Raw genomic sequence first — 23,879 nt, 5'->3', positions numbered from 1 at the left:
TGAATACCCTTGCATCTGAGCCTCACTGGCCCAGGCATAGTTTCTGGAGACTTGGAGGCTTCTCTTTCTCTGGAAGAGCCTCCTGATCATCAGGCTGGCCCTTCTGTATCATGGCAGCTGGTTCTGAAGACAACATCCTCAGCAACTCCCTCTAGTGGCAAGATCTTAAGAGGCTCTGTGGGCTGCCCATGGCTGCCCTAGTCCTCTTGGGGAACACAAGCTGGTGCGGCTTGCCAGACAGACCAATGTTCCCCACACATGGCACCTATGGAATATCAATTCTGACTTAGGAAGAACATCAGGGGTCACAAGTTGAGACAGGAGAGGCAGTTCCTCATTGCAACACTCTGTAAGCTCCAGGGATGGAAGGGGGTCCTGGGGAGATGGAGGCAAAATGGGTAGATGGGTCTGTGAAAGCAGAAAGCTCTGGATTAAAACTCTGGTTGTAGCAGTTATGAGGTATGTGACTTGCAGCAAAGTTAAATGACATGTTCATGCTCTTTCAGCAAACACAGCAACTATTTCACGATGATTGTACTCAGGCAGTCAATCTGTACCCAAGAACCAAAAGCTTGAAAGAGGCCGAATTAAGTTATAACTCGTATAAGGGAGAATGGCAAATGTGGTGAATTAGTTAAAGGTAATGAAGAGCGTCAAGTGGAAAGCAAGATAAATTTGGTTGGCCCAAGTAAAAGGGGCAGATTGTGCTTGGGCCACAGGTGACGGAACTAGCTGTGGGAACACAATAAACCAAATACCATTAAAGGACTCAAGTTCACAATCAATAATTTTACTTTAACCTGAGAAGCAGGTGGAAATGATTCTGGCTTCTCAGAAGAGAAATAATCAGATGAAAACAATACTCGAGGAAGGTAATCATGTGAGGCAAGAATCTAAGGAACTTGGTGAGGTTCTGAATCAGGGGGCTACAGAACAAGACTGGAAGGGGTTCTCACACCAGATCTTTAGTATAATAACAGAGTAGAGGATTGTGCATGACTTTTCTATGGAGGATAAAGACAGATAATAAAGATAAATCAGTCTTTCCCTTGATGAGAGATGCTAGCATGTGCCTGAGGGATGGACGTCGATACTCATTTTATTTCACACTTTCAATAACCTTCTAGAGAAGGTGATATTCACTGAAATGCAGCAACACGTTGTGATATGATTTCATTCACAGGCACATGTGCACACGCATAGACCTATAAAAGGGGCCAAATCATACAATAAGAAACATCTTTGTACCTATTCCCGAGCTTGTCATTTTCAGGCTGTCATCACATCACAAGTGGAGCCCACCCACTAGCTGATGAAAGGCATATGTGTTGATATATACCTTTTTAAAGAAGAATAGTCTTTAAATCTGTTTTAAAGAAGAAACACCAGATTTACATCAAAACTTACTGGATATGAGGTTCTTGGAAGCCTTTAAAGGCCCTCCTGATGGTATTTGGGGGATCAAGAGTCAACAGCTCCATTTTGCTGCCTTTCACAGCTTACAGTGTGGCCTTCACATAATTATCTCACCTCGTCCTCCCAACCAGTTCTGATGTCAGACCTCTAACCCACACTTTAGACAGACTTCAGGCCTTGGAGATGAACCCCTGCTGCCCCTCCTTGTTTAAGAAATCTCCAGGAGCAGTGAAACACTACAGTCCCATGAAGTAAAGCGTAGAAACGTGCCGGTCTGACTCTGGTTAGGTCTGACCAGGCCCCATCTGTTTCTTTCTTCTAATGATGCGGGAGAACCAAAACATTCACAAGACTTGGAATCCCCAGTTACAAATATTTTCTGCCTTTTCCCCCCATCCTTGACACTTTGATGTTACTGAGTATTTTTGTTGGAAGTTAAAGCCCCCAGTAGAGATGATGAAGGCATGGCACTTAGTTATAAGGGTAGTCCTGGTGATTTGCCTTCTAAACCAAATGAGAAGAGTGGGGTGGGCGGTGGGTTGCCGTGAGACTTCCAGCCTGCCATTCAAATTCTCTCCCAGATACCCCACTGACTAGACAATCATTGGCTTTATAAACTACTCTCTGCAACTGAAATTCTCTTTCAATTAAGCCTATTAGTGAACCGCACCTCACTGTGAACTGCTTTATTTTTTTTCTTTATTTTTTTTAAGACTTTATTTATTTATTTATATGACAGATCAGGAGTAGGAAGAGAGGCCAGCAAAGAGAGAGAGAGTGGGGGAAGCAGGTTCCCTGCTGAGCAGAGAGCCCAATGCGGGGTTGGATCCCAGACCCTGGGATCATGACCTGAGCCGAAGGCAGAGGCTTTAACCCACTGAGCCACCCAGGCACCCCTATGAACTGCTTTAATTGTGAAATTATAGGATTGTCCTCAGATAACTAAGAGGGTGGAAGTATAGCTAAAGACGACCCTCCCCCTGCTCGTGAGTGGCAATTTGAATTTTAAAAGGAAGACATCTGTTTCAGTTACCTATTTGCCGTGTAACATATTACCCTAAAACTTAGTGGCATATACAATGCAACTGTTTATTTCTTGCAATTCTGTGGGTAGGCAATCTGGGTCATTCTTTGGCTAATCCTTGATGGATGAGATCACTCCTGTGGCTGCAGTTGTTTGAGTTCAAAAGGACTAGGGGGTCCTAGACGACCTCACTCACATACCTAAGATTAAGCCTGGCTATGGACCATGTGGCCCTTCTGTACATGGCCGTGGGCATTCTCCAGTGGGCTAGACCTGCCCAACATGGGGCCTCAGGGTCCCAGGAAGCAAGAGTGGACATTACAAGGCTTCTTTAGACCTAAGCTCTGGAACTTACACAGTGTCACTTCCTCAACATTGTATTGGTCAAGACAAGTTACAAGGCAGTCCAGATTCAAGAAATGGAGAAAAAGACTCATCACAATGGCCAAGCAAAGAAAGGGGCTAATGGAGGGACATGTCAACTTGGGGTAAGGGATTTGACACAGAGAACAGCAGGAGGTCCGCTGGGGCTGTCCCCGAATAGAGGAAGGGAACATGGGAAGAATCAGGAAAACCTTCTGCACAGGGTCTTAGGAATAGCTAGGATGTGGCTGCCAGTTCACAGGACACTTCACTCCGGAGCATCTACTGCATACCTAACGCCAACACAAGGAAAAACAGGTTTTGTTTAGAAGGCTGGAAACTTAGATACTGCCCATTCTAGACCATCCTAGTCTCCCAACTGGAATAAAGATAATGCTGGGTTGGTAAAAAAGGAAAGAAAAAGAGAGAACCTACTGCAACTACGTGGGGGCAAGGAAGCCAAATTGATGTTATAAATTTCCCTCCGAAAATCCACATACGAACCTGTCCACCCACTGACCCCTCCAGTGTTGAGTGTGTCCACTTTCTTCCAAGTAGGTATTCTCAAATCCCACTCCCTGGATAGTTCTAGTGGAATGTATGTCCTTATTACTTTTAGAGCAATACTGCCCATGCAGTACTGTACTTCAAAATTTTTCTCTGATAATTTATAATTTTGTTTGTGCTCTTCTATTTTTAAAGGGCACCAATTCATTGGTGTTTCCTCAAAAGCTAGTGAGTTTTCTTTGTAAAGAGATGGGTGGGCTTGGGATGCTTTTTCTAGTACAGTTGGGTCACATACTGGAGAAATAGGGCAGGGGTGGGGGACCAAGAGGAGAGGCTACAATATGCACTGTTTTGTGCTTATATTATGGGGCATATGTTTGGTGATAGAACTAAACATTAATACTACAGGCATACGTTGGTTTATTGTCCTTCATAGATACTGCGTTTTTAGAAATTGAAGGTTTGTGACAATCCAATGTTAAGCAAGTCTATCAATGCCATTTTTCCAATAGCACTTTCTCACTTTGTGTCTCTGTGTCACGTTTTGATAATTCTCGCAATATTTAAATGTTTTCATTATTATTATATGTTATGGTGACCTGTGATCAGTGAGTATGACCAGCTGAAAGCTCAGATGATGGTTAGCATTTTCTAGCAACAAACTATTTTTTAATTAATTGATGCATGTTGCTTTTGAGATGTAATGCCAACACACACTTAACAGACTACAATGTAGTGTAAACATAACTTTTGTGTGCACTGGGAAACCAAAAAATTCCTTTGACTCGTTTTATTGCAATATTTGCTTCATGGCCATGGTTTGGAACTGCTAAACCTCTGAGGTCTGCTTGTGCTTTGCTTTGTCCTCTGGGGCTCCCTGGTAATAATAATTTTAAAAAACCCATATATATAATAATAAATGCTATGGTAGCTACCTAAGTTTATTTTGTATTGAGAGGATCCTATTTGTAAAAAGTCTTTACAATTCTTCAGCATCATCTCCTTGATACAAGAGGCCTATGTCCACAGTGTGCATCACTAAACCTCCCCGTGCCCAGCACAATCTGTACCATAGTCTAGGACTCCAGTATGTACTTGGTAAGTGAAAGACAGTAATAATAACGACCATCCTCGCAGGCAGAGGTCACAATATCTGGAATCAGAGGCAAACTTGTTATACATAAGGAGTTATGCCTGATCCTTAGATCTGGACACTAATTGGCCTGTTGCAGCCTGTGGCAAATGGAGTAAGCAAGTATTTGGGACAGCGTCAGAATTTTAGGTTTACAGAGAATCTCATTAGTCAACACATGGCCTTCCCCTTCCATGCAGCCCTCCCCTTGAGAACGTCATTTGAAGGGGTCTCTCCCTGAGCACTTATGAGTAAGGAAACCCCTTTCTTCTGACATTGGATACTTTTTAAAAATCTAAGACCCTGAACACTTACGAGTAAGGAAACCCTCTTTTTCTTCTGCCATCGGATATTTTTTAAAAATCTACTTTATTCTTATTTTTTAAAGTTGTGAAAATATTGAACAGAAACCTGCCTCTTGCAGTTCCTGTCTCTGGGTGCTTATTCTGTATTTGGACAGACCAAACCCATACTCCCACACAACATTCACTCAAATAATTGATTCCCCACCATTGTTGAATATATGGCAAAAATTGGTTGAGTTTCATGATGCAAACTTAAAGAGAAAGTTATCTTGAATAATGAAATTACAATACGTAGAAGGTTTAAGGGCTTGTATGCCATCTGATGGTTTTGAAGTGCGTGGTTAAAGACCTTGAGAGTTGACAGATTAGTCAGGGACTTGTCAAGAGTATTAATTACAAACTTTGAAATCTTGGTCAGTGAAAGTTCATCACAGTGCATCTTGCAAATATGATCAAAGTCTTTTCACTACTGATTTTATGATGCTTAACCACAGTGTGTAAAAAAAATGAAGGTTTTCATTAGAAATTACAGATGCCATGGAGCACATTTAAAGGAAGATGTATTGTTAGACTATTAAAATTCAGGCTCTTCCCCTACCCTCCCCCAGCCCATTTTGGGGACCCCCCCCCATTGTCTCTGAATACCTGAAATAGCACTTTGGGCCACTTTAAAGGAACTGTGCTCGTCATAGTTTTAGCATAGCTCAGTAATGACCCATGAGGGCAGCAAGGTGGGGAGGGAGGTTGTTATAAGTGATGTTTTTAAAACCATGAAAACCTGGGGGCTGTGATTTGGTGAGTGAAAGAAATTTATGGCTGGCTGAAAACTTGAAAATAAAGTATACAGCTGGTTATGGGAAGGGAAAGCAGTCCCTCTGTCTTGTCCTTGTTGAGTTTTAGAAAAAACAATCTATTCTTTTTGGTAGCTTTTTCCCCCCCTGGGAATTAAAAAAAAAAAAATGCACTGGCACCTAAACTGTGGAAAATGAAATTAAAATCCACTCATTGTAGCTCCTCCAAAATCACTACTTTCCCCCCATCCTTCTGCTGAGATGTTTATCTGTACCTTCCAGTGGTTATCAGAACACAGGAGGGTATCTGCCAAGTTCCTTGGTGTTCTCTTTAACTGCGGGTTGATTTCCTGCAGCAGCCAGGTGGAAGGTGCACAGTGATGCCAGTGGTTGGTCTCAGCCCCACTGTGCGTGCATTTCAGGGACCATGGCCTGCTACCGGCCAGAGGCGGGAAGGCCTTAGTCTGGGGAGAATTGGAGCTTGTCTCCACCGGTTCACCTGTCTGATGCTCTTCCTCTTCAGTTGCCGCAGCAGGCCAGAGGGTGGCACCCCAGGCACTCCGGAGGTGGAGAGGAAAATAATCATGGGGATTGGAGGAGAGGGGAGGGCAGGGCTGGCAAGGGGAATGTTGATAAATTCCCAGACTTCCGTTTTGAGATTCCCATCTAACTTGGAGTCAGCCCGGACCCCTGTTTGGAAGAAATGGGCTTCTGCCAGACATGTGTCACAGGTTTAGGGATTTCTAAGATTATAAGGTGAAGGTTATCCATGACCAACGGCTTCCACTCTCCCGGGTCTGGGAAATCCAAAGGGAAACTAGTTTCCCCAATGGCTACCTGTGGGGTGCTTGGGAGTGGGAACAAAGCAAATGGCGCCCCACGCTGTAAGTGAGCCAACGTCTGACCTGTCACTTTGCGTTGTGTTTTGCAGTTGCTGGATTTGTGCGACTCGGTGAAGGATGATGCCCTGAGGGTGATCTCTGCCTTTAACATTCCACACACCTCCCTCCACGCACCAATCGCAGGAATCACCAATGCGCAGGCCGCCTGGGCCTTCTACCCGGCACCGCTGCAACCCGAGCCCCGAGAAGGGGCGCGCTTTCAGCCGCCCAAGCTGGGAGCCAAGTTATAGCGGGCGTGGTGCGAAGGGTGGTGGCTCGCTCGCAGCTGCCACGACACTAGCTTCTCTGACGCCTGAACTGGGGCCAAGGCCGGCCTGGCATGCGCTGGGCCTCGGCCCTCGGGGATTTGGGGCGCAGAACAGGGTAGGCTGGCGAGGTGCGATGGTTTGTTGGGATAGGGAGCCCGGCGGCAGCCCGGAACACGGGGCTTTATTATGTAACCCCGCCGGCCGGCAGCACCCTCTCCCAGCTTCCGCGCCCGACCTCCCTAGACACTGGTCTCCGCTGTGAATGCGCCCCACAGCCAGCTGCCGCCAAAGATCTCTCGCGGTCAGCGGCGACTCAGATTTACAGTGATTTTGAAAACGCAATGGCGTTGCGTGAAAAAAAAAAAAATCAAAACATAAAAATCAAACACTCGCGGGCAAAGTTTCAGTTCAGCAAGCGATTCTTTTCCTGTGAATCAGACCCTCTTGGGGTCTCAGAGAAAACGCACAGATTGGGAAAGGGGAGTTTGCGCCTGGAGTTTGGCTCTGGGCACAGCGCGAACCCCGGCTTGACCTCCCAGGCAGGCGGCTTCCGGACCTTAAGACAACGCACGGAAAATATTTTTACCATATGAAATTGTAATCTGTTCTTTAGAGAAGCATAGATAACAAAGTTTAATAAAGACATTAATTGATGGGAAGGCGCTCGGGCTCCTTGCCGGGGATGGGGAGGCGGGCTAGAACAGTACACCGCAGTAAGAAAAGATTCGGGAACTCTGGAGAGACCATACCCGCAACGCCTCTGGTCCCGGGCAAGGGCCGTAGATTTCCCATCCCATTTCTCAGATCCCGATTGCTCCACTTCTTTTTTTGCTCCTTTCCCTCAGCCCCAGCCGTCCTTCTTACTCCCTCTCCATATCTCGTGGCAGAGCCGGGAGTGACCATAGCTCTGCTTCTGTCCGCGGGTGGGACACACAGGACCGGAGCAGAGACCTAACGCCCATCTGCACTTCCCACACTACCCCTTTCCTGGGCTGTGGCCCAGTTTCCAGAGGACCTTCGGACCCTGCGGGAGAGGGCAGGAAGGGCTAGAGGTCACCGGGAGCGGAGAGCTCAGCCAAAGCTCCCCAGCACAGTCTGAATTGCATGACTCCCAGCGGACCTCTTTGTGCCCCAAAACAAGAGTGCTTAACCGGTTGCTTTCCCTGACGCCTCTGTTTTTTAAAAGTGTTCACAGGGTCGCTAAAGCAGACGACGCGGGGGCGGCGGAGCTGCACAGGACCAGAGGACAACCACTGGGGCTTGCTTCTGCGTGGTTCTTTTCCTGTCCCTGTCTGCATCGCCCAACCCCACCGAGAGCTCGGAACACTGGGGCGGGTTTAAGGCGCCCAGCGGGCGCAGCTCTGTTGTTTTCCCGCACGGGCTTAGAGTTCGCCCATGGCCACCACCTGAGGTCTAGGGCAGCGGCTCCAAGCCACCGTCAGGGTAGACATCCGGCCTCTGCGTCCACTTCGCCGAGTCCACGCCCTTGTCCTTTCCCTCCTGTAACGAAATCCCAGGACGGAACCCGGCGTGCTCCTTGAGTCCCCCCAGGAACCCCTGGCCTCCTACACTTCGCTCAGGACTCGCCAGGTGATGGCTGAGAATTGTTTAACCGGGGCCTGTTATGTCTTCCTGACGTTCCATATCTGCTTATGCAGCGTGAAACACGGACCGAGGTGGCCAGCAGCGGGATAACTCCTGACTGATTTGCTCCTCTGCAACTGAGGACCCTTCCTTCTTGGTTCGGGGAGGGAGGCGCTTTAGGGGATCCATAAATTGGGTTTCGTTATTCCATCTAACCACTTCCCAGTGGCAGAATGTTCCATCTCCCGACCGACCTCGCCCCCACTCCCTGGCCGCGGCTGTCTCCTAGCCGGGGAGTGCAGGAAGGGGTAAAGGTGGGGACTCCGGACCCACTTAGAAACACATGAGGGTGCCGACCCAGAAGAACATCCGTCCTCCGAGCAGGCGGGCACAAGGAGAAAGGGGGTGGGGGGGGCGCAGGGAGAAGGAAGGGCGCTCCCCACACCACTCCCGGTGCGCGCCGCCTTCCCTGGCCTCAGCGCGCCTCGCGGGCGGTTCTCTGAAAGCCTAACCGATCTCTAGGATCCCGACCCAGCGAAGGTACCATCCTCTCTCCCACCTGAAGGCCGAGATTCCTCTAGGTCTTTTTTTTTTTTTTTCTTAAAAGGATTTTTTTCGAGTTCTTTTTTCATTTCCCTATTTTACCTGCTCCGCGGGCAGTCCCTTCCTGCCTCGCACCGGGGCTGCGGAACAGACGCCTCCGGAGACCCACTTCTTGCCATTTTCTTCACTCTTCCCACTGAGGGCTCTGCCGCTTACCCGAGGCTCGGCGCGGGGAAAAAGCTAGGTGCCCCTGCCAAGCGGCATGCGGAGGGCGCGCCCAAGACTACCGCGTGAGGTGAGGGCGAGGAAGATGAACAGCCCTGCCCATCGGGGTCTCACCCAGTACCCCAGACTCTGGGAGAGAGGAGTCCGACACTCACTGCCCAACATGGGACCCGAGAGTTCTTGAGGATCATCCCACACTCCTCACGCCTGGCCCAGAGCCGCTGAGAAATTCCCGAAGCCGATCTAGGGCTCAGGGGCGCCTCCTGAGGCTTTCCGCAGGCGGCCGCGGCCCGCCCTGGTCCAGTGTGCCCGGAGCGCCCCCTCTGTTCCACGCACACGCAGTGGCCCCTGCTGGATAGGGGAGAGGCAAGGGTACACTTTGGGGAGGGAGGGAGAATGGGTGCGCGCAAGCCACCAGCAGCACTAGCCACTCGGGTAAACACTCTCGGCTGGGGCAGGGCCGGCAGCGCGCGCGGGGGAACCCGGCCGGGCCACCCCCGCCTTTACCTGTTGGAGCCTGAAAGCGCCAGCGGCTGCGGCTGCGGCGCAGCGGGGCGGGGCGTGCTTGCTCGCGCGCCGGGGCGGGACTTAGAGGGGGCGGAGCTCGCGGTGATTGGGTGAGGACCCTGGGCCGCCAGTCTGAGCTGAGCCGCAGGGCTGTGCAGGTTTCACTTCGCTCCGCGCAGCCTCCAGGTTTAGGTCTTGTGAAAGCGCTCTGTCCTGCGTCGTCGTCGCCGCCAACACTGCCACCGGATTCTCACAGTCACCCTGCGCGCCCCAGCCCAACTGCGGCCAGCATCGCCGCGGGCTGCTCGCTTCGCCCCGCTCCCGCCGCCACCCCCTCGGCGCCCTTTCCCTGGCCCTCGTCCCCCCAATGTCTGACTCTGACTCTCGGACTGAGAAACGCAAGGTAAATACCTCCGAATCCCCGGGAGCGGGCCGGGTGCCGAGGAAGACAGGCGCCGGAGCCCCCTCGGCTCCACCTCCTGCTCCCTTCCCGAGCACGTGCAGGCAAGAGATGCACATACCCGTCCCACTTGTCGCTGGGCGGGCGGCAGCGATCAGGCGGGTCGGGTTCCCCTCCCTGCGCAAGCCCACTTCGGTGAGGGGTCGTCCGTGTAAAAGCTACCGGCATTTGGCCGAAGTGCAGCTCGGCCCAGGATTCCGCGCGAGGGAGTGGAGAAGCTTCTCGGGGTCACCTGGGGAAAGCAAAGCGTGCTCTCCGCGCCGTCCCGGGAGCTGCGGCCCCGCTCCACGGTACTGGGCTGCGCGGCCGGAGGGCAGGTCTCGCCGCCCTGTCCCGGAGACCCCCAAGTAGCGGCTGCTTGGTACGAGCTGGTCTAGCGGCTTGGCCTTTCTCGGGTGCTCGGGCTCGTGCGGAGGATTTGCGGAACTGGGGTGGTTATTTAACTGCAGAGCCTCGGCTTTTCCTCGTACCCATTCAGGCCGAGGTTTCAGGGCAGCTTCTGCGTTCGCTCTCTCGGAGGTGTCTGGGGGCCCTGCCCGGTCTGCGGGTGCGCTGCAGACGATACCACCCGCACGACCCATAGACGGCGAAAGACCCAGGGCCTCCTCCGACTACCGGGGCCACGCGGTGGACGAGGCTCGGGCAGCGGAACCTGCTCCATCCGTGGGGCCCGACTGTCGTAGAGACTCGGGCACCCCGACCCCCTCGCAGTGCTGGCGGGCGGTGCGGTACCCTCGGGCCTGTTACTCGGTGTTCGTGCTAGTAGTGGAAGAACCGTCGGCCGCGGGGGACGGGGGTGCGCATGTGTTCGTTGTCTGCCGTGGTCACGGTTGCGCGCAGATATGCATTCCCGTGGCCAGTGGTGGCCGCTTAGATTTGGAGCGTGTCCGCGCCGCACGGGGAGAAAAAGGGAGGAATTTGTGAAGGAAGGTGGGTCCTGCAGCTAGGGCAAAGGACGACCTTTGGGGTCTTCAGCCCAGTCGACCTGGGCGGGGTCGGCAGGCAGCAGCAAGACTGGGGTCTGAGGACGGCCCTGCGGGTGAGAGGGAAGCTCCTGCTTTGTCTCCAGGTGACCTGCCACTTGGGGCGGCGGGAGCCGCTGAGGCTCGTGCGGCGTCCGGACGGGCACAGAGGCGGTGCGGGCTGGGAGAGCCGGGGCAGCTCGGGTCCGCGAGACTCCCGCCGCACTCGCGGCCGGGCCGCCTTCGGAGGCGAGTTTGTCAACAATCGCCTCGCCTTTGGCGGCCTGACCCGTAGGCGCCGCCCCCGCGGGCGGCGGCTATTGGCTGTGGCGCGGAGCGACCGCGCGCGGGCCAATTGGGAGCGCGGGCACCCGGCGCCAGCGGCGCGGGGAGGTCGGCGGTGCCGGCGGCGGCGGGCGCAGTGCGCGAGGGGAGGAGCGGGAGGAGGCGGAGGATGTTCCCGGCGGCGGCGGCCGGGGCAGCGCGGGCCAGAGGCGCGGCGCGCGGAGCCCTCGGCTGCCGGACGGCTCGCGGCGGCGGGCGGGCTGCCAGTGGCCGGCTCTGCGCTGCCCCGGGGGCTCTGAAGGCGAGTCCCAGGCTTTGTCTCCCGCGCTTCTTTCGTGCTGAGGGTCAGGGAGCTCCGGATCGGCGAAGGACGCGAGCGGGACGCCGCGGGGCTCGGGCCCGGACGCGACGGTCGGAAGGGAAGGGGCGGACGTGAGTTTCTGCCAGATTGCCTTCACAGGGGAGGGTCGGTGGGGAGACGGAGCCGCTTGCCCCGGTGTCGCCTAGTGTGTGGAGTTACTTGGGGACTTTGCAGGGGGCGCCCGGGGCCGGCTTTGGGGGACCCCCCCATTTGGAGGTGTGCATCTCGCAGTGTGGGTGCATTCCGAAGTTGTGTCGGGTTCGGTGCGGCGCGCTGCCCCCTGCGGGGGGAGGAGGGGCGCGCGGGCTGGGAGCGGGAGGGACCTCGGGCGGAGAGCGCCCGAGCCCGGCCGAGCCGCGCTCGGAGTTACAAACTCTATTGTGACGCACTTACTACGACTGACGGCCCTTGCCAAACCTTCCCCAGACTTGCTGCCCTCAGCACTTTCCGCAGAACAATGGGGCCGGAGTGGGGAACGCGGCCAGCCGCCTGCAGTCGCTGCATTTGCGCCCGCTTCTCTGCTCCAGCGCAGTATCTGATCCCGGGAAATCAGAGCCCGCTGGGAGTTTCCGACTTCTTCAAGTCGGCTCTGAGCAAAGAGCACATAGGAATAGACTTAACACAAGTGCTTTTCCTAAAAACTTCGTGTGTGTGTGTTTGTGTGTACGCGCGCGCGTGTGTGTTACGGCACCAGTTCACACTGGCGATGTAATTGTGTTTTGTTTGGTGGCAGGAAGTTTAGTCCCACCCCCTCACCGCCCCCTCCCCGCAAAGATAGAGGTACCTTTGTTATTTGAGGTGTGTTTTTATTCCTGTTTGGAAGATCGTCAGAGAAATAAGGTGAACTAACGACTTCTGTTAAAGTATTTGGTATTCTAAAAATTGTGAAGGAATCCGGGAAAGCTGGCTAAATTTAGCTGTTTGTTGTAATTATTATTATTTTGCTGAAAATAATCTTAGTTTTTATTTTACTTGCAGAAAAAAAGACCAAATGGCAAAGCAACCTTCAGATGTAAGTTCTGAGTGTGACCGAGAAGGTGGACAATTGCAGCCTGTTGAGAGGCCTCCTCAGCTCAGGCCTGGGGCCCCTACCTCTCTACAGACAGAGCAGCAAGGTAATCCTGAAGGCGAAGGGGACCGCTGCCCCCAAGGCAGCCCTCAGGGCCCACTGGCCCCACCTGCCAGCCCCGGCCCTTTTGCTACCAGATCCCCGCTTTTCATCTTTGTGAGAAGATCCTCCCTGCTGTCTCGATCCTCCAGTGGGTATTTCTCTTTTGACACAGACAGGAGCCCGGCACCCATGAGTTGTGACAAATCAACACAAACCCCAAGTCCTCCTTGCCAGGCCTTCAACCATTATCTCAGTGCAATGGGTAAGCAATGCCTGGGTAAGAGGTAGTTACTGTGTGGCTGTCTGAGTCTCTGTTTAAAAGCTGTGTGTAGCATTTAAACTAAACTCCCTTTTAGAATCCTTTTATTGATTTAGTCCATATTTTGATGGGAATGGAGGATGTGTCCAATAAGACATTAAACCAACATTGTTTTTTTTTTTTTACATGACCAAGTTTAGTGTCAGCAATGAAGTGTACCTACTACAGGCCTGTTGAGCAGTGAAGCTGGAATCCTTGCTGCCTGCCTTCGTTATATGTTGTTCTAACCACAAAGACTGATTTATCAATCACACTGTGTTTGAAGGGGACTCCGTCAAATACAGCAAAGAGCTTAAAAACGTAACCAGATGTTTAGGAAAGATGAGACAACTTAATCATTTTCAAGAATGACATTTTTGAAAGTGTTGTGGTTCATCAAGGCAGTACCAATAGAGAACCAGAAAAATGGGTTGTTTTCTACTCAAATTCCTCTTTGGGCTGATTTTTTTTGTTAACTCAGGTTTTTGGATATGATACTAATAAGATTGTGGGGTTTTATTTCAGGGATTAAAGACCATTTTAGGGTCTGAACCAGGAAAACTGGCAGTACAGTGAGGGAGCTAACCTAGTGGGGCTGTGGCATATTGGGGAGCATTTGCACTTTGTACATTAGGACTGCCCCCCCCAATCTGTGGATGTGTGGTCTCAGAGTGGTAGGTTTTCCTACAGTATAGTGCAAGATAACCCAGGAGCACAGATTTTGGTGCCAAAAATCCCAGCATCAAAGGTGTTTTGATACTGACAATTAATTTAGAACTTTGAAAGCACTGTGCAAGCCACATAAAAATATCTGCTGGCTAGATTTGACCCTTGAGCCCCAGCATGTGACTTTGAGCATGTTAGCTCTGGTGACCTGAGTAAGGGAGTACATCTGTGTTGATTGAAGTCACCCTTCCCCACTAATGGAAAATATTTTGGTCAGGATTCACCAGAATCTTACTTACCATTTAGACAGAGAAGCCCTTCCTTCCTGCATTAATGAGATACAGATAAGTTGGCAGCGTGATTCCCTAAGGATCCAGTTTACAGTCCTTTTCCGTGTATCCGTGTAGATCACACTTTTTCCAAAGGCTAACAAAAATGGAGTTCTCAGGCTAGACACTTGGTTGCTGGAACATAGTGACAGATCTTGCATTTGCAGACACTGCAGGGCTCTGTCTCTTCAGCTTCGTAGAGGTGTGGGTCTGTCCCTGTGTTACAGAGTCAGAACGTGAGAGGGTTGGTCAAGTTGGGCATACCTGGGAAATAGCAAGCAGGGACAGCTGAAACACTGGTAGCTATGCATGTTGGCTGGGTGTCTTATGCTAAAAAGTGAGATAAGCTATTAGGATCCTTCCTTAGGGAAAGGAGCTCGAAGTTTTATTGCTGCTCTTACTTTAGTTATTACTACCCTCCTGAATTCATCTAAACCTCAGAAGTTGGTGCTTACAAATGTTTTTCCACCTGTACTCCTGAGTATATGAACCTATAGCAATTCTTGTCACTCAGTGAGGAAACAGGGCTTTATGGGCTGTATTTTTAATACCTATGTATTTTAAGGATCCTTCGGAACTCTTATAGTTTTCCCCTGCAGACCTACGAATCCATCTCTACAGATGGTGGCTTAATGCACAGAAATAGTTTCTCTTCTTGTTAATCAGGAATAGTAGGTGACCTAGTGTTTGTTTTTGTTTTGGGGTCTTTTTTTTTTTTTTTTCTATGTATGATGACATACTATTTAGTGAGGTTATTAGGAGGTAAGCACCGTTACTCAAGATGACAGATGTAAAGCTTTAGACATCACAATCTAAGTTATTAAGCAAAGTTATCTATGAAGTGAAGTCATGGTTCCTGAGGTGTAACTTTAGAGTAGTAACTACATTCCAGTCGATTGGCATGATAACTGAGGCTTTAATGCACAGGATTAAGTGATAAGGTGTAAGAAGTTTGTTAGTGCCCCAAGGTAAGTTTTCAGTATTAAGTTCTGGGGAGATTTGTTTGTTGGGGTGGGGGCTGAATAGAGGACTGGAGAAGACTTAGTCAGATACGAGGTTTATTCAACTGTAGGATAAAATTGATAGCCTGTGTAGTTTGTGACTTTTTTTTTCCTGATTATTCTTCTAACAGTTCCATGCCTAAAGGCCACGAAATAGGCTGAGTTGATAAATTCTGGTTCTCTTCTTTCTAGTCATGTTTAGTGTTCCTTACTCAACCATATCCGTTAAGATCTTCAATGAAGCTTTTGATAATTTATTGCAAAATACATTTTTCACAAAGAAGTCCTTATGATGGGTTTTAGCCAGGGCAACAACACAGACAGGAGGTTAAACCGAGGTGCCCCTTGGCTCGGGGCTGCTGCTTGAACTTCACCCACAAAATAGTTTGTGCTCAGAGAATGGGGATAGATAGCAGTGGATCTTCAGTTCTGTTCCTGCATGTTTGTTCAAATGAGAAAGTAAATTCTTGTTTCTGGGATGTACATCAAGTAAATGTTTATACTAGAAATGCCTTCATATTTTCCTCCAAATCTCCTATTTTTCTGGGTATGTTCAAACAATGTTACATTTTTCCATGAGAAGCAGCGGTTCTGTTGTTGTTGTTGTTGTTTTCGTTTTTTTCTTTCCTCACTTTTATAAACCAAATTTTAGTCTCCTTATATCCTGGGTGGATTAACTTGACCTTTGCTCTCTTAGTGAATAACTGATTATTTTAGTCGAAATCATTGACAGAGGTGTGGGTTTCTGCTTGCCTTTTCTGACGAGTGTGCTTTTGCCGTATGTGTTTTTAATACAAATTGTGTACTAAATTCTCACAAATTCATACTTTGGAGGTGTAGTTATTGCAGTGGGAAATAGGAGTTGAGAAAGGTCAGAATGTGCCAGTGAATATTGTGAACAGGGTGAAAGCTAGTTAATTAACGTCCGTGTGTCAGATGACTTAAACTTTGTGTTTGTTCCCTGGAACATCAGAGTTCATAGGCAGGAGTTGTGTTTTCTTTGTATTCCTCCACATCTTGGCATACTCCTCTTGGAGCTGGTAATTGGCTCCCCCACCTTTCAGACTGTGAGCCCTCTGAGGAGAGACACGGTGTCCTGGAAATCCTAATGAGGGCCTGACAAAGAGGAGACGCTCAGGAGATGTTCAGAGTTTCGTGTCCTGCCCATCAGTCTTTCATAGAGCCAACGGAGGACAATCAAGACTTCAAAAATAATCTAGTAGCAAGAAAAAGACCCTTTGCGCCACCCCCCAAAATATTTCTAGTTATTTGCATCTAACTGAGGTTTGTCACATGGGATGACAGGTGAGGTCTAGCTCACCGTGAACCCAGTAGAGAAGCCATAGGTGAATACTGAACACTGGAGATGCAACTAGTCCCAATGGAGACATACTTGTTACTGTCCATTCACACACAACATTACTTAGTAGGTAAAAAAGAATGTAAAATACCTCCGTTGTTTTCATATTAATGACCTGTGGAGATATTTTTAATATATTGGGGTAAGTAAAAAACTTTTTTTTTATTGTGGTTAAAAGAAAAACCCCTAACATTTAACCATCTTAACCTTTTCTACGTGTACACTTTAGTAGTGTTAAGTATATTCACAGAGTTGTGCACCCCACTCCCAGAACGTTTTCATCTTATAGAACTAAAGCACTATACCCACTAAACTTCAGCTCCTGGCAACCTTCATTTTATCTGTATCTGTGATTTTGATTCTTACGGATATCTGACGTAAGTGGAATTATACAGTATTTATCTTTCTGTCACTGGTTTATTTCACTTAGCGTGATGTCCTTATTCGTCATTGTTAGCCCTTCCTTTTTAGAGCAAAATAATATTCCGTTGTATTTATGTAACATTTTAAATTCAGTCATTTATCAGTGGACACTCGGGTTCTTCCATCTCTTGGCTTTAAGTGTGCAAACATCTCATAGATAAGGCTTTTTCAGTTCTTTCAGGTACGAATGCAAACATTTCCTGAAAAATCACGCTCTCATATGCAACAGGAGAATCACTGGGTCATATGGTAGTCCTAATAATTTTCTGAAGAACCTCTGTACTGTTTTCCCTAGTGGTTGCACCACTTTGTATTCCCACCAACAGTGTACAATACAAGGGTTCCAATTTCTCCACATCCTCTCCAACATTTTATTCTTTTTTAATAGTAACCATCCATGGGAGATGATACCTTACTATAGTTTTAAATTTTTTTCCCCTGATGATGAGTGACATTGAGTATCTTTTCATATGCTTGTTGGCTATTAAATAAAATACATTTTTTATATTCATTCTACCTTTTTTTTTCTTTTTTAAAAGTGTTCTTTCTAGAAAAATGTCAAATTAGATCTGTGGCTGGCATTCAGTTTTTATGTGGATGGGCTGCTTTGCAAATGGGGGAGCTAGAACGTACAGTGGCGCTTTAACAAGCCAGACAGACCTTATTCTTCCCACTCAAAGCACACCATTTCCTTGGAACTTACTCCTTTGGTTCCTTTTGTTGACTTTATAGTGAAAGTAATTAACCTAATCTTGTAAGCATCTTAAATGAGCTTTGTCCATAGCTGTTTTTCAGGCAAACATAAGTATCAGTTTGGGTTTACCTTTTTTAAAACTCCATGGTACATGTGGGCTTTGAAAAAGTTGAAAGTGGGGTGGTTTTGTTCTTCAGGCTTCTCAAGGCTGCCTGGGAACCTGATGATGATGATCTTTGCTGAGGACCCGGTTCTGGTGTCTAGCCCCAGGCTTACTAGTTAGAGGACACCAAGAGAAACATCCACTTTATAGGTTCTGAGTGGGGAGAGAAAGTTAAGAAAAGTGATTTCTTTTTTTTACTGGTTTCAGACAAAATTTTAATAATTGATAGCTTTATAGACAGTTAAATTTTGTATCTTTTTATTTTGAAATAATTACAGATTCACATGCAGTTGAAAGAAATAATGCAAAGATCCTGGCGAAAACCTGGCTGGCTCAGTTGGAATAACTCACAGCTCTTGATCGTGGGGTTGTGAATTCTAACCCCACATTGGGTGTGGAGATAGCTTAAAAATACAATTTTAGAAAGAAGGAATACAGAGATCCCATATGTCCTTTACATAGTTTCCCTCATCTTGCATCAATAGTATGTCACAACCTGGAAGTTACATCGGAGAATCCAGCTACCTCATTCACCTTTCACCAGTCCCACGTGCCCTCCACTTCGTGCGTGCATGTAATTTACTGCTGGGCTGTTTATCATCACATGTGGAGATGTGTGATCAGCATTACCGTCCAGATACAGAACAGTTGCATCCCCAGATCCCTGCGTGCTACCTTTTTGTAGCCGCAGCTCCCTCCCTTCTGCTCCCACGCCCGACAACTCATCTCTACCACGTATCTACACTTCTGTCATACATGACCTTTAGAGACGGGGTTTTTCGCTCAGCGTAATTCCATGGTGATCCACCCACGCCGTCTATGTCAGCAATTGCTTGGTTTTTATTGCTGAGTAGCCTTCCACGGTATGATGTGCCACCGCAGATTGACCTGTTGAAGAACATTTGGGTTGCTTGCAAGTTCTGGTGGGGGCCTGGTCCCGTGGGCACTTGGGGAGGGCTTGCCAGTCCACACAGCTTGTCATCCAGTATCCCCAGCCTGTCTTCTGGAAGCTGCCAGTTGAAGAACGGGGCCACAGTCTTCCTGATCAAGCCTCCTCACCCGGTGATGGGCCACAAGGCCACACCATGGCAATCAACTGCTGCCATACAGGTTTTTTGTGTTTATTTGAGTTTTCATTCCCAGAAGTGCAATTGTTGGATCATATAGATAGGTTAATTTCTTAAGAAACTGCTGTTTGCCAGAATGGCTGTACCATTTTTTGTTCCCATCAGCAATGTGTGAGGGGTCCAGCTCTTCTAAAACTTAGCATTTGGTATAATCACTGTTTGTTTTTAGCCATTCTGACACATGCTTCATGATAGTTTTCACTTGTGCTTCCCTCCTGGCTAATGGGGTTGAATATATTTTCATGTGTTCATTTGCACGTGGATACTCTTCTATGTGCAGTGGCTGTTTCCTGTCTTTTGCTCATTTCCAAATGATTGATTGGGTTTTTTACTCTTTCACTCTTTTTGAGAGCTTTCACACATTCTAGACTCAAGTCATATATGTGATTTCCAAATATCCTACTCTACTCTGTAGCTTGTCTTTTCTTCCTTTGCATAGAGCAAGAGTATTAAATTTTAGTGAAGTCCATTTACCAATTTTTCTTTTTATGGATCATGTTTTTGGGATCATCTAAGAACTCTTTGCCAAGGCTTAAGTGCCAAGATTTTGCCTGTTTGTTTGTTTTTTTTTCCCAAAAGTTTCTATAGTTTCACATTTTTCATGTTGAGTTAATTTGTGAGATGTGAAGTATAGATCAAAGTCTAAGTCTAGGTCAAAGGTATAGATCAAAGAGTTCTTTTTGATTACAGACCCATTTGCTCCTGCACCATTTATGGAAATCGTTAGCCTTTTTCTACCTACCGTTAGACCGTGAACAACATGAAGTGAGGGGCGCCATGCCTGGAAAATCCACATGTAACTTTTGAATCCCCCAAAACGTGACTACTCTAAGGCTGCTAATGGCCTGCTGCTGACTGGAAGCCTTAACAAATATCACAGACTGTAGATGAACACATGTGTTGTGTATTATATGTGTTATATACTGGATTCTTAAAATAAGCTGGAGGAAAGAAGAGGCTATTGAGAAAATTATAAAGCAGAGGAAATACATTTACAGCACTGTACTGTATTTATGGAAAAAAACACACCTGTAAGTAGACCTTGTGATTCAGTGGTCGATGGTAATTGTTTTTGTACCTTTGTTAAAAATCAGCATATTTTTGTGGATCTGTTTCTGGGTTCTCTCTTGTGTTCTATTAAACTGTGTGACTGTCCCTCTGCCAATACCACACTGCCTTCATTACTCTAGTTGCATACTGAGCCATCAAAATGGATAATGATTCCTCCAACTTTTTTTTTTTTTTTTTCAGAGTTCTTTTAACTGGGGTCCAATGCCTTTTCATCTATATTTTAGAATAAGCTTTCCATAGGGATTGTGTTGAACTTATAGATGAATTTAGAGGAGAATTTGCACTTTTACTATGTTGAGTTTCCAGTTCATAAGCAGATATGTTTCTTCCAAGTATTTAGGTCTGTAGGCTTTGTAGTTTTTCAGTGTACAGATCTTGTACATGTTTTGTTAGATTTAATTCACTTGGGAGCAGTTATTAGTGGTATTATATTTTTTTAAACTTATTTCCCATACATGCATTTCATGTTTGTGTGTTCTTGTATCCTGGAGCCTTGCTAAACTCAATAATTACGAAGTTTTTTGTAAATTTCTTGGGAGTGAAATGAAGACATATCTGCATATAAGGAATTGCATTCCTTCCTTACTGATCGGTGTGCATTTTTTCTTTACCTATTACACTGGCTAGAACTTCTAGTGCTATGTTGAATGAGAGTGGTGAAAGCAGATGTCCCTGCTGACAGTTTTTATCATGAATGGAATAGGTGTTGGATTTTATAAAATGTTTATTCTGTATCAATTTATATATATAAATGTGTGAATTTACTTATTTTAATCTGTTGATATGGTGAGTTACAGTGATATTCGGTGTTAATCTATCTTGCATTCCTGGGGTAAGTCCTACTTCATCAGGGTGTAGTTCTTTTCGTACATTGCTGGGTTGAATTTGCTGATGTTTTGTTGATGGTATTTGTGCCTAAGTTCATGAGAAGTATTTAACTGTTTTTAAACTGTTCTGGTTTTGATCAGGGCCTTAATAGAAAGTTGGGAGATGGTCCCTCCTCCTCCTTTTCCAGAAAAGAGTGTATAAAATTGGTATTTAATTCTTTAAATGCTTGGTGGAATTCTGTAATGAGACCAGGTGGACCTGAAGGTTTCTTTCTTTTGGAGGAGGGTGGTGGAAGGAGTTTAAATTACAAATTCAGTTTTTTAGTGTTCGTAGGACTGTTCAGGTTGTCTGTTTCATCTTGGTTGAATTTTAGTAGTTTGTGATTTTCAACCACAAGGAATTGGTCCATTGCTTCTAAGTTGTTGAATAATGAGTGTATAAAGTATTTAATTGTTTCTTTATTATCTTTTTAAGGGGATGCAGGATCTGCTGTGATAGCCCATTTCGTTCTAGATATTGATGATTTATGTTTTCCTATTTTTTTATCCTTATCGAAGTTATCCTGGAGGTTTATTGGTTTTGCTTTTTAAAATCAACTTTTTTGTTTCGTTCATTTTCCTCTCTTTTCCTGTTTTCATCTTTATTGTTTATTATTTCTTAGTTTGCTTTGTGTTTATTTTGTCTTTTCTAGTTTCTTGAGGTAGGAAGTTGGAGTAATGTTTTGAGACCTTTCCTCTTTCCTACCGTAAGCATTTAGTGCCGTAAATTTCCTTTCACCACTGCTTTAACTGCATCCCATATGTCTAGGTCTGTTGTGTTTTCATTTTCATTGATTTTCATGTATTTTTATTTCCTTTGTAATTTGTTGAGGTCTCTTTGGGTAAATGATCCACAAGTGCTTGAAAAATATCTGTATTCCACTGTTGTTGGATAGAGTGTTCAATATATATGTGTCAATTAGATCTTGTTGGTTGATTGTGTTATCCAGTTCTCCTATATAGCCTTGCTGATTTTCTCCCTGGTAGTTCTGTCAATTGCTTAGACAAACGGTGTTCAAGTCCCCAAATGTAATGATGGATTTGTCGATTTCTCCTTTCAGATCTCTCAGATATTGCTTCCTGAATTTTTGAGGCACCGTTGTTTGGTGTTTACACATTTTGAATTGTTAATGTCTTCTTTTTGGATTGATCCTTTTATCATTGCTGTATTGTCTACTTTATGCAATGTCAACAAAGTCACTCCTGCTTTTTGTAAAAAGTAGTTATAATGCTAGGTCTTTACACAAGATATATCTTTTTTCATTCATTTACTTCTGACCTACATAGTGTTGTATTTGAGGTAAGTTTTTTTGTATACAGCATATCTTCAGTTAATACTGTTTTATCCAGTCCATCAAATCTGTCTTCTAAATGGTCTGTTTAGATCCTTTACATTTAAGGTAATTGTTAATATGTTAAGGTTTAAGCCTGCCATTTTATCATCTTTCTGTTTCCTCTATATCTGTGTTTCTTTGTTGAAACTTTACTCTGGGTTATTGGAACATTTTTTAGGATTCCATCTTGATTTTAGCTTTTTTCTTAAGATTTAATTTTTTTTTTTTTTTAAACTCCACATCCATCTTGGGGCCTGAATGCCAAAATCAAGAGTCCTATGCTCCACAGACAGCCAGGTGCCCCTGTGTCCCTTTAAGTTTCTTTACCTGCCCCACTTTCAGATATAATTGTCTTAAATTATTTTCTCTATATACATTGAGCCCCATATCTGATGGTGTCATATTTTTTTGCTTCGTACATCAAATATAATGTAAGAAGCTTATGAAAAATAGGCGAGTTTCTTATATTTCCTCCTCTCTTTTTCCCATTTCAATATTCTTTCCTTTCTGTGGTTCTAAGCCTTCGGTTATAATTTCCTTTGTGTTCAGAGGACTTCCTTTAAGTCATTTCTAAATGATAGGCTGCTAGCAACACGCCTTAATTCCTGTGTTTAAGAATGTCTTGGTCTTTTCTAGGATAAGGATATTTTCAGTGGAGATAGAATTCACAGTTGATGTTTGTTTGTTTGTTTGCTTTGTTTTTTCCTGACCTTAAAAGACCTGCCACTTCTTTCTGGCCTTCATTGTTTCAGATGAGAAGTCTGTCATCTTTCCAGTGTTGTTCTCTTTTAAGTATTATGTCATTTCTGCCTGGTGCCTTCCAAGGTTTTTTCTTTTCTTTTTCTTTTTTTTTTTTTTTTTTTTTTAGTTTCCAGAAGTTTAATTATGATGTGTCTTGGATTTCTTTGGGTTTCTCCTTTTTGAGGTTCACTCAGCTTCTTAAATCTGTGGTTTTATTTTGTGCCAGGTTTGGGAAGTTTTCAGCCATTATGTCTTTGAGTATTTTTTCAGTCTCTCTCTCTTTTGGGACTCCTATAACAAGAATGTCTTTTTGTTGTGACTCACAGATCCCTGAAGAGACTCTCTTCAGTTTTCATTCTATATTCTGTGTTTCATTCTATATTCTGAGTAAATTCTATGGACCTAGCCTTATGTCTATAGATTCTGTCATCTGTCATTCCCATTCTGACTAGTGAGCACAGCCAATGAGGTAGCGCTCCCTGCCACTAGTTGTAACTTAACAACTTTACAATTCTAAAATTTTTTATTGCTTCTTCCAAATGAGGCAGAAGTTCATAGCCCTCCTTGGCCTTGCCGATACTTTCCAGCAAAAATGGGGCACCAGATAGCGTGGATTCATTGAGCTCATTTGAAGGTGTGTGCTTGGCTCCCTGCAACCCCTGCTGACACCTGGAAGGGGGAAGTGGTGGAGGGCTGACTCATAGCCTTGCTTCTGCAGGGTGGAGGCTAAAGCTCAGCTTTTCTTAGCTCCTTGTGTTTACACCAGAGTAGAGGTGATGGGAGTGAACACTAGCCCTGTCTCCCACCACCTTGTTCCCCTCATGATGCTGGGTGTGAGCTCCTGATCTTTCTCCTTAATGCCTGTTGGGAGTGGAGGCTCAGTGACCCACTGGATCCTGCAGACACGCAGGCCTTGGGTAGGCAGAACCTATGGGCCCTAGCCCTATCTCCTACCAGCTCATGCAGTCTTGTTGCTGCCAGGTGGGTCTGCAGGCTCAGCTCCCCACTGAGCCTTCCCCCAGCCAAGGGTGGGGGAAGTGGTGGTCTCCCTTGCTCTGACTTGTTGTGTCTCACTGCACA

The 23,879-nt window shown here is 46.5% G+C and overlaps 2 protein-coding genes across 20 annotated transcripts in view; both read left to right on the top strand.

Moving 5' to 3' along the window:
* ACOXL (acyl-CoA oxidase like) overlaps positions 1-7,347 on the top strand; it is a 349,566-nt gene extending 342,219 nt beyond the window's left edge. For all 4 annotated transcript variants that reach the window (XM_059188392.1, XM_059188391.1, XM_059188389.1 and 1 more), the window contains one exon: positions 6,470-7,347. In XM_059188392.1, the coding sequence (XP_059044375.1) occupies positions 6,470-6,670 (201 nt within the window). In that variant the 3' untranslated portion in view covers positions 6,671-7,347. The remainder of the gene's footprint in view (positions 1-6,469) is intronic.
* Positions 7,348-7,546: 199 nt separating this feature from the next.
* BCL2L11 (BCL2 like 11) overlaps positions 7,547-23,879 on the top strand; it is a 47,391-nt gene continuing 31,058 nt past the window's right edge. For 6 of the 16 annotated variants that reach the window (XR_009357355.1, XR_009357353.1, XR_009357354.1 and 3 more), the window contains exons 1-2: positions 11,247-11,686; positions 12,594-12,988. Coding sequence is in view for 13 of the 16 variants with exons in the window: in XM_059188406.1 (XP_059044389.1) it covers positions 11,424-11,686; positions 12,594-12,988 (658 nt within the window). In the remaining 3 variants the exon portion in view is untranslated. The other 10 variants (XM_059188402.1, XM_059188400.1, XM_059188410.1 and 7 more) reach the window with 9 other exon arrangements.

This window comes from Mustela lutreola, chromosome 9, assembly GCF_030435805.1.
Source record: "Mustela lutreola isolate mMusLut2 chromosome 9, mMusLut2.pri, whole genome shotgun sequence".
NCBI lineage: Eukaryota > Metazoa > Chordata > Mammalia > Carnivora > Mustelidae > Mustela > Mustela lutreola.
The sequence above is the reverse complement of the archived record's forward strand: the minus strand, read 5'-3'. Positions and strand labels throughout refer to the sequence as shown.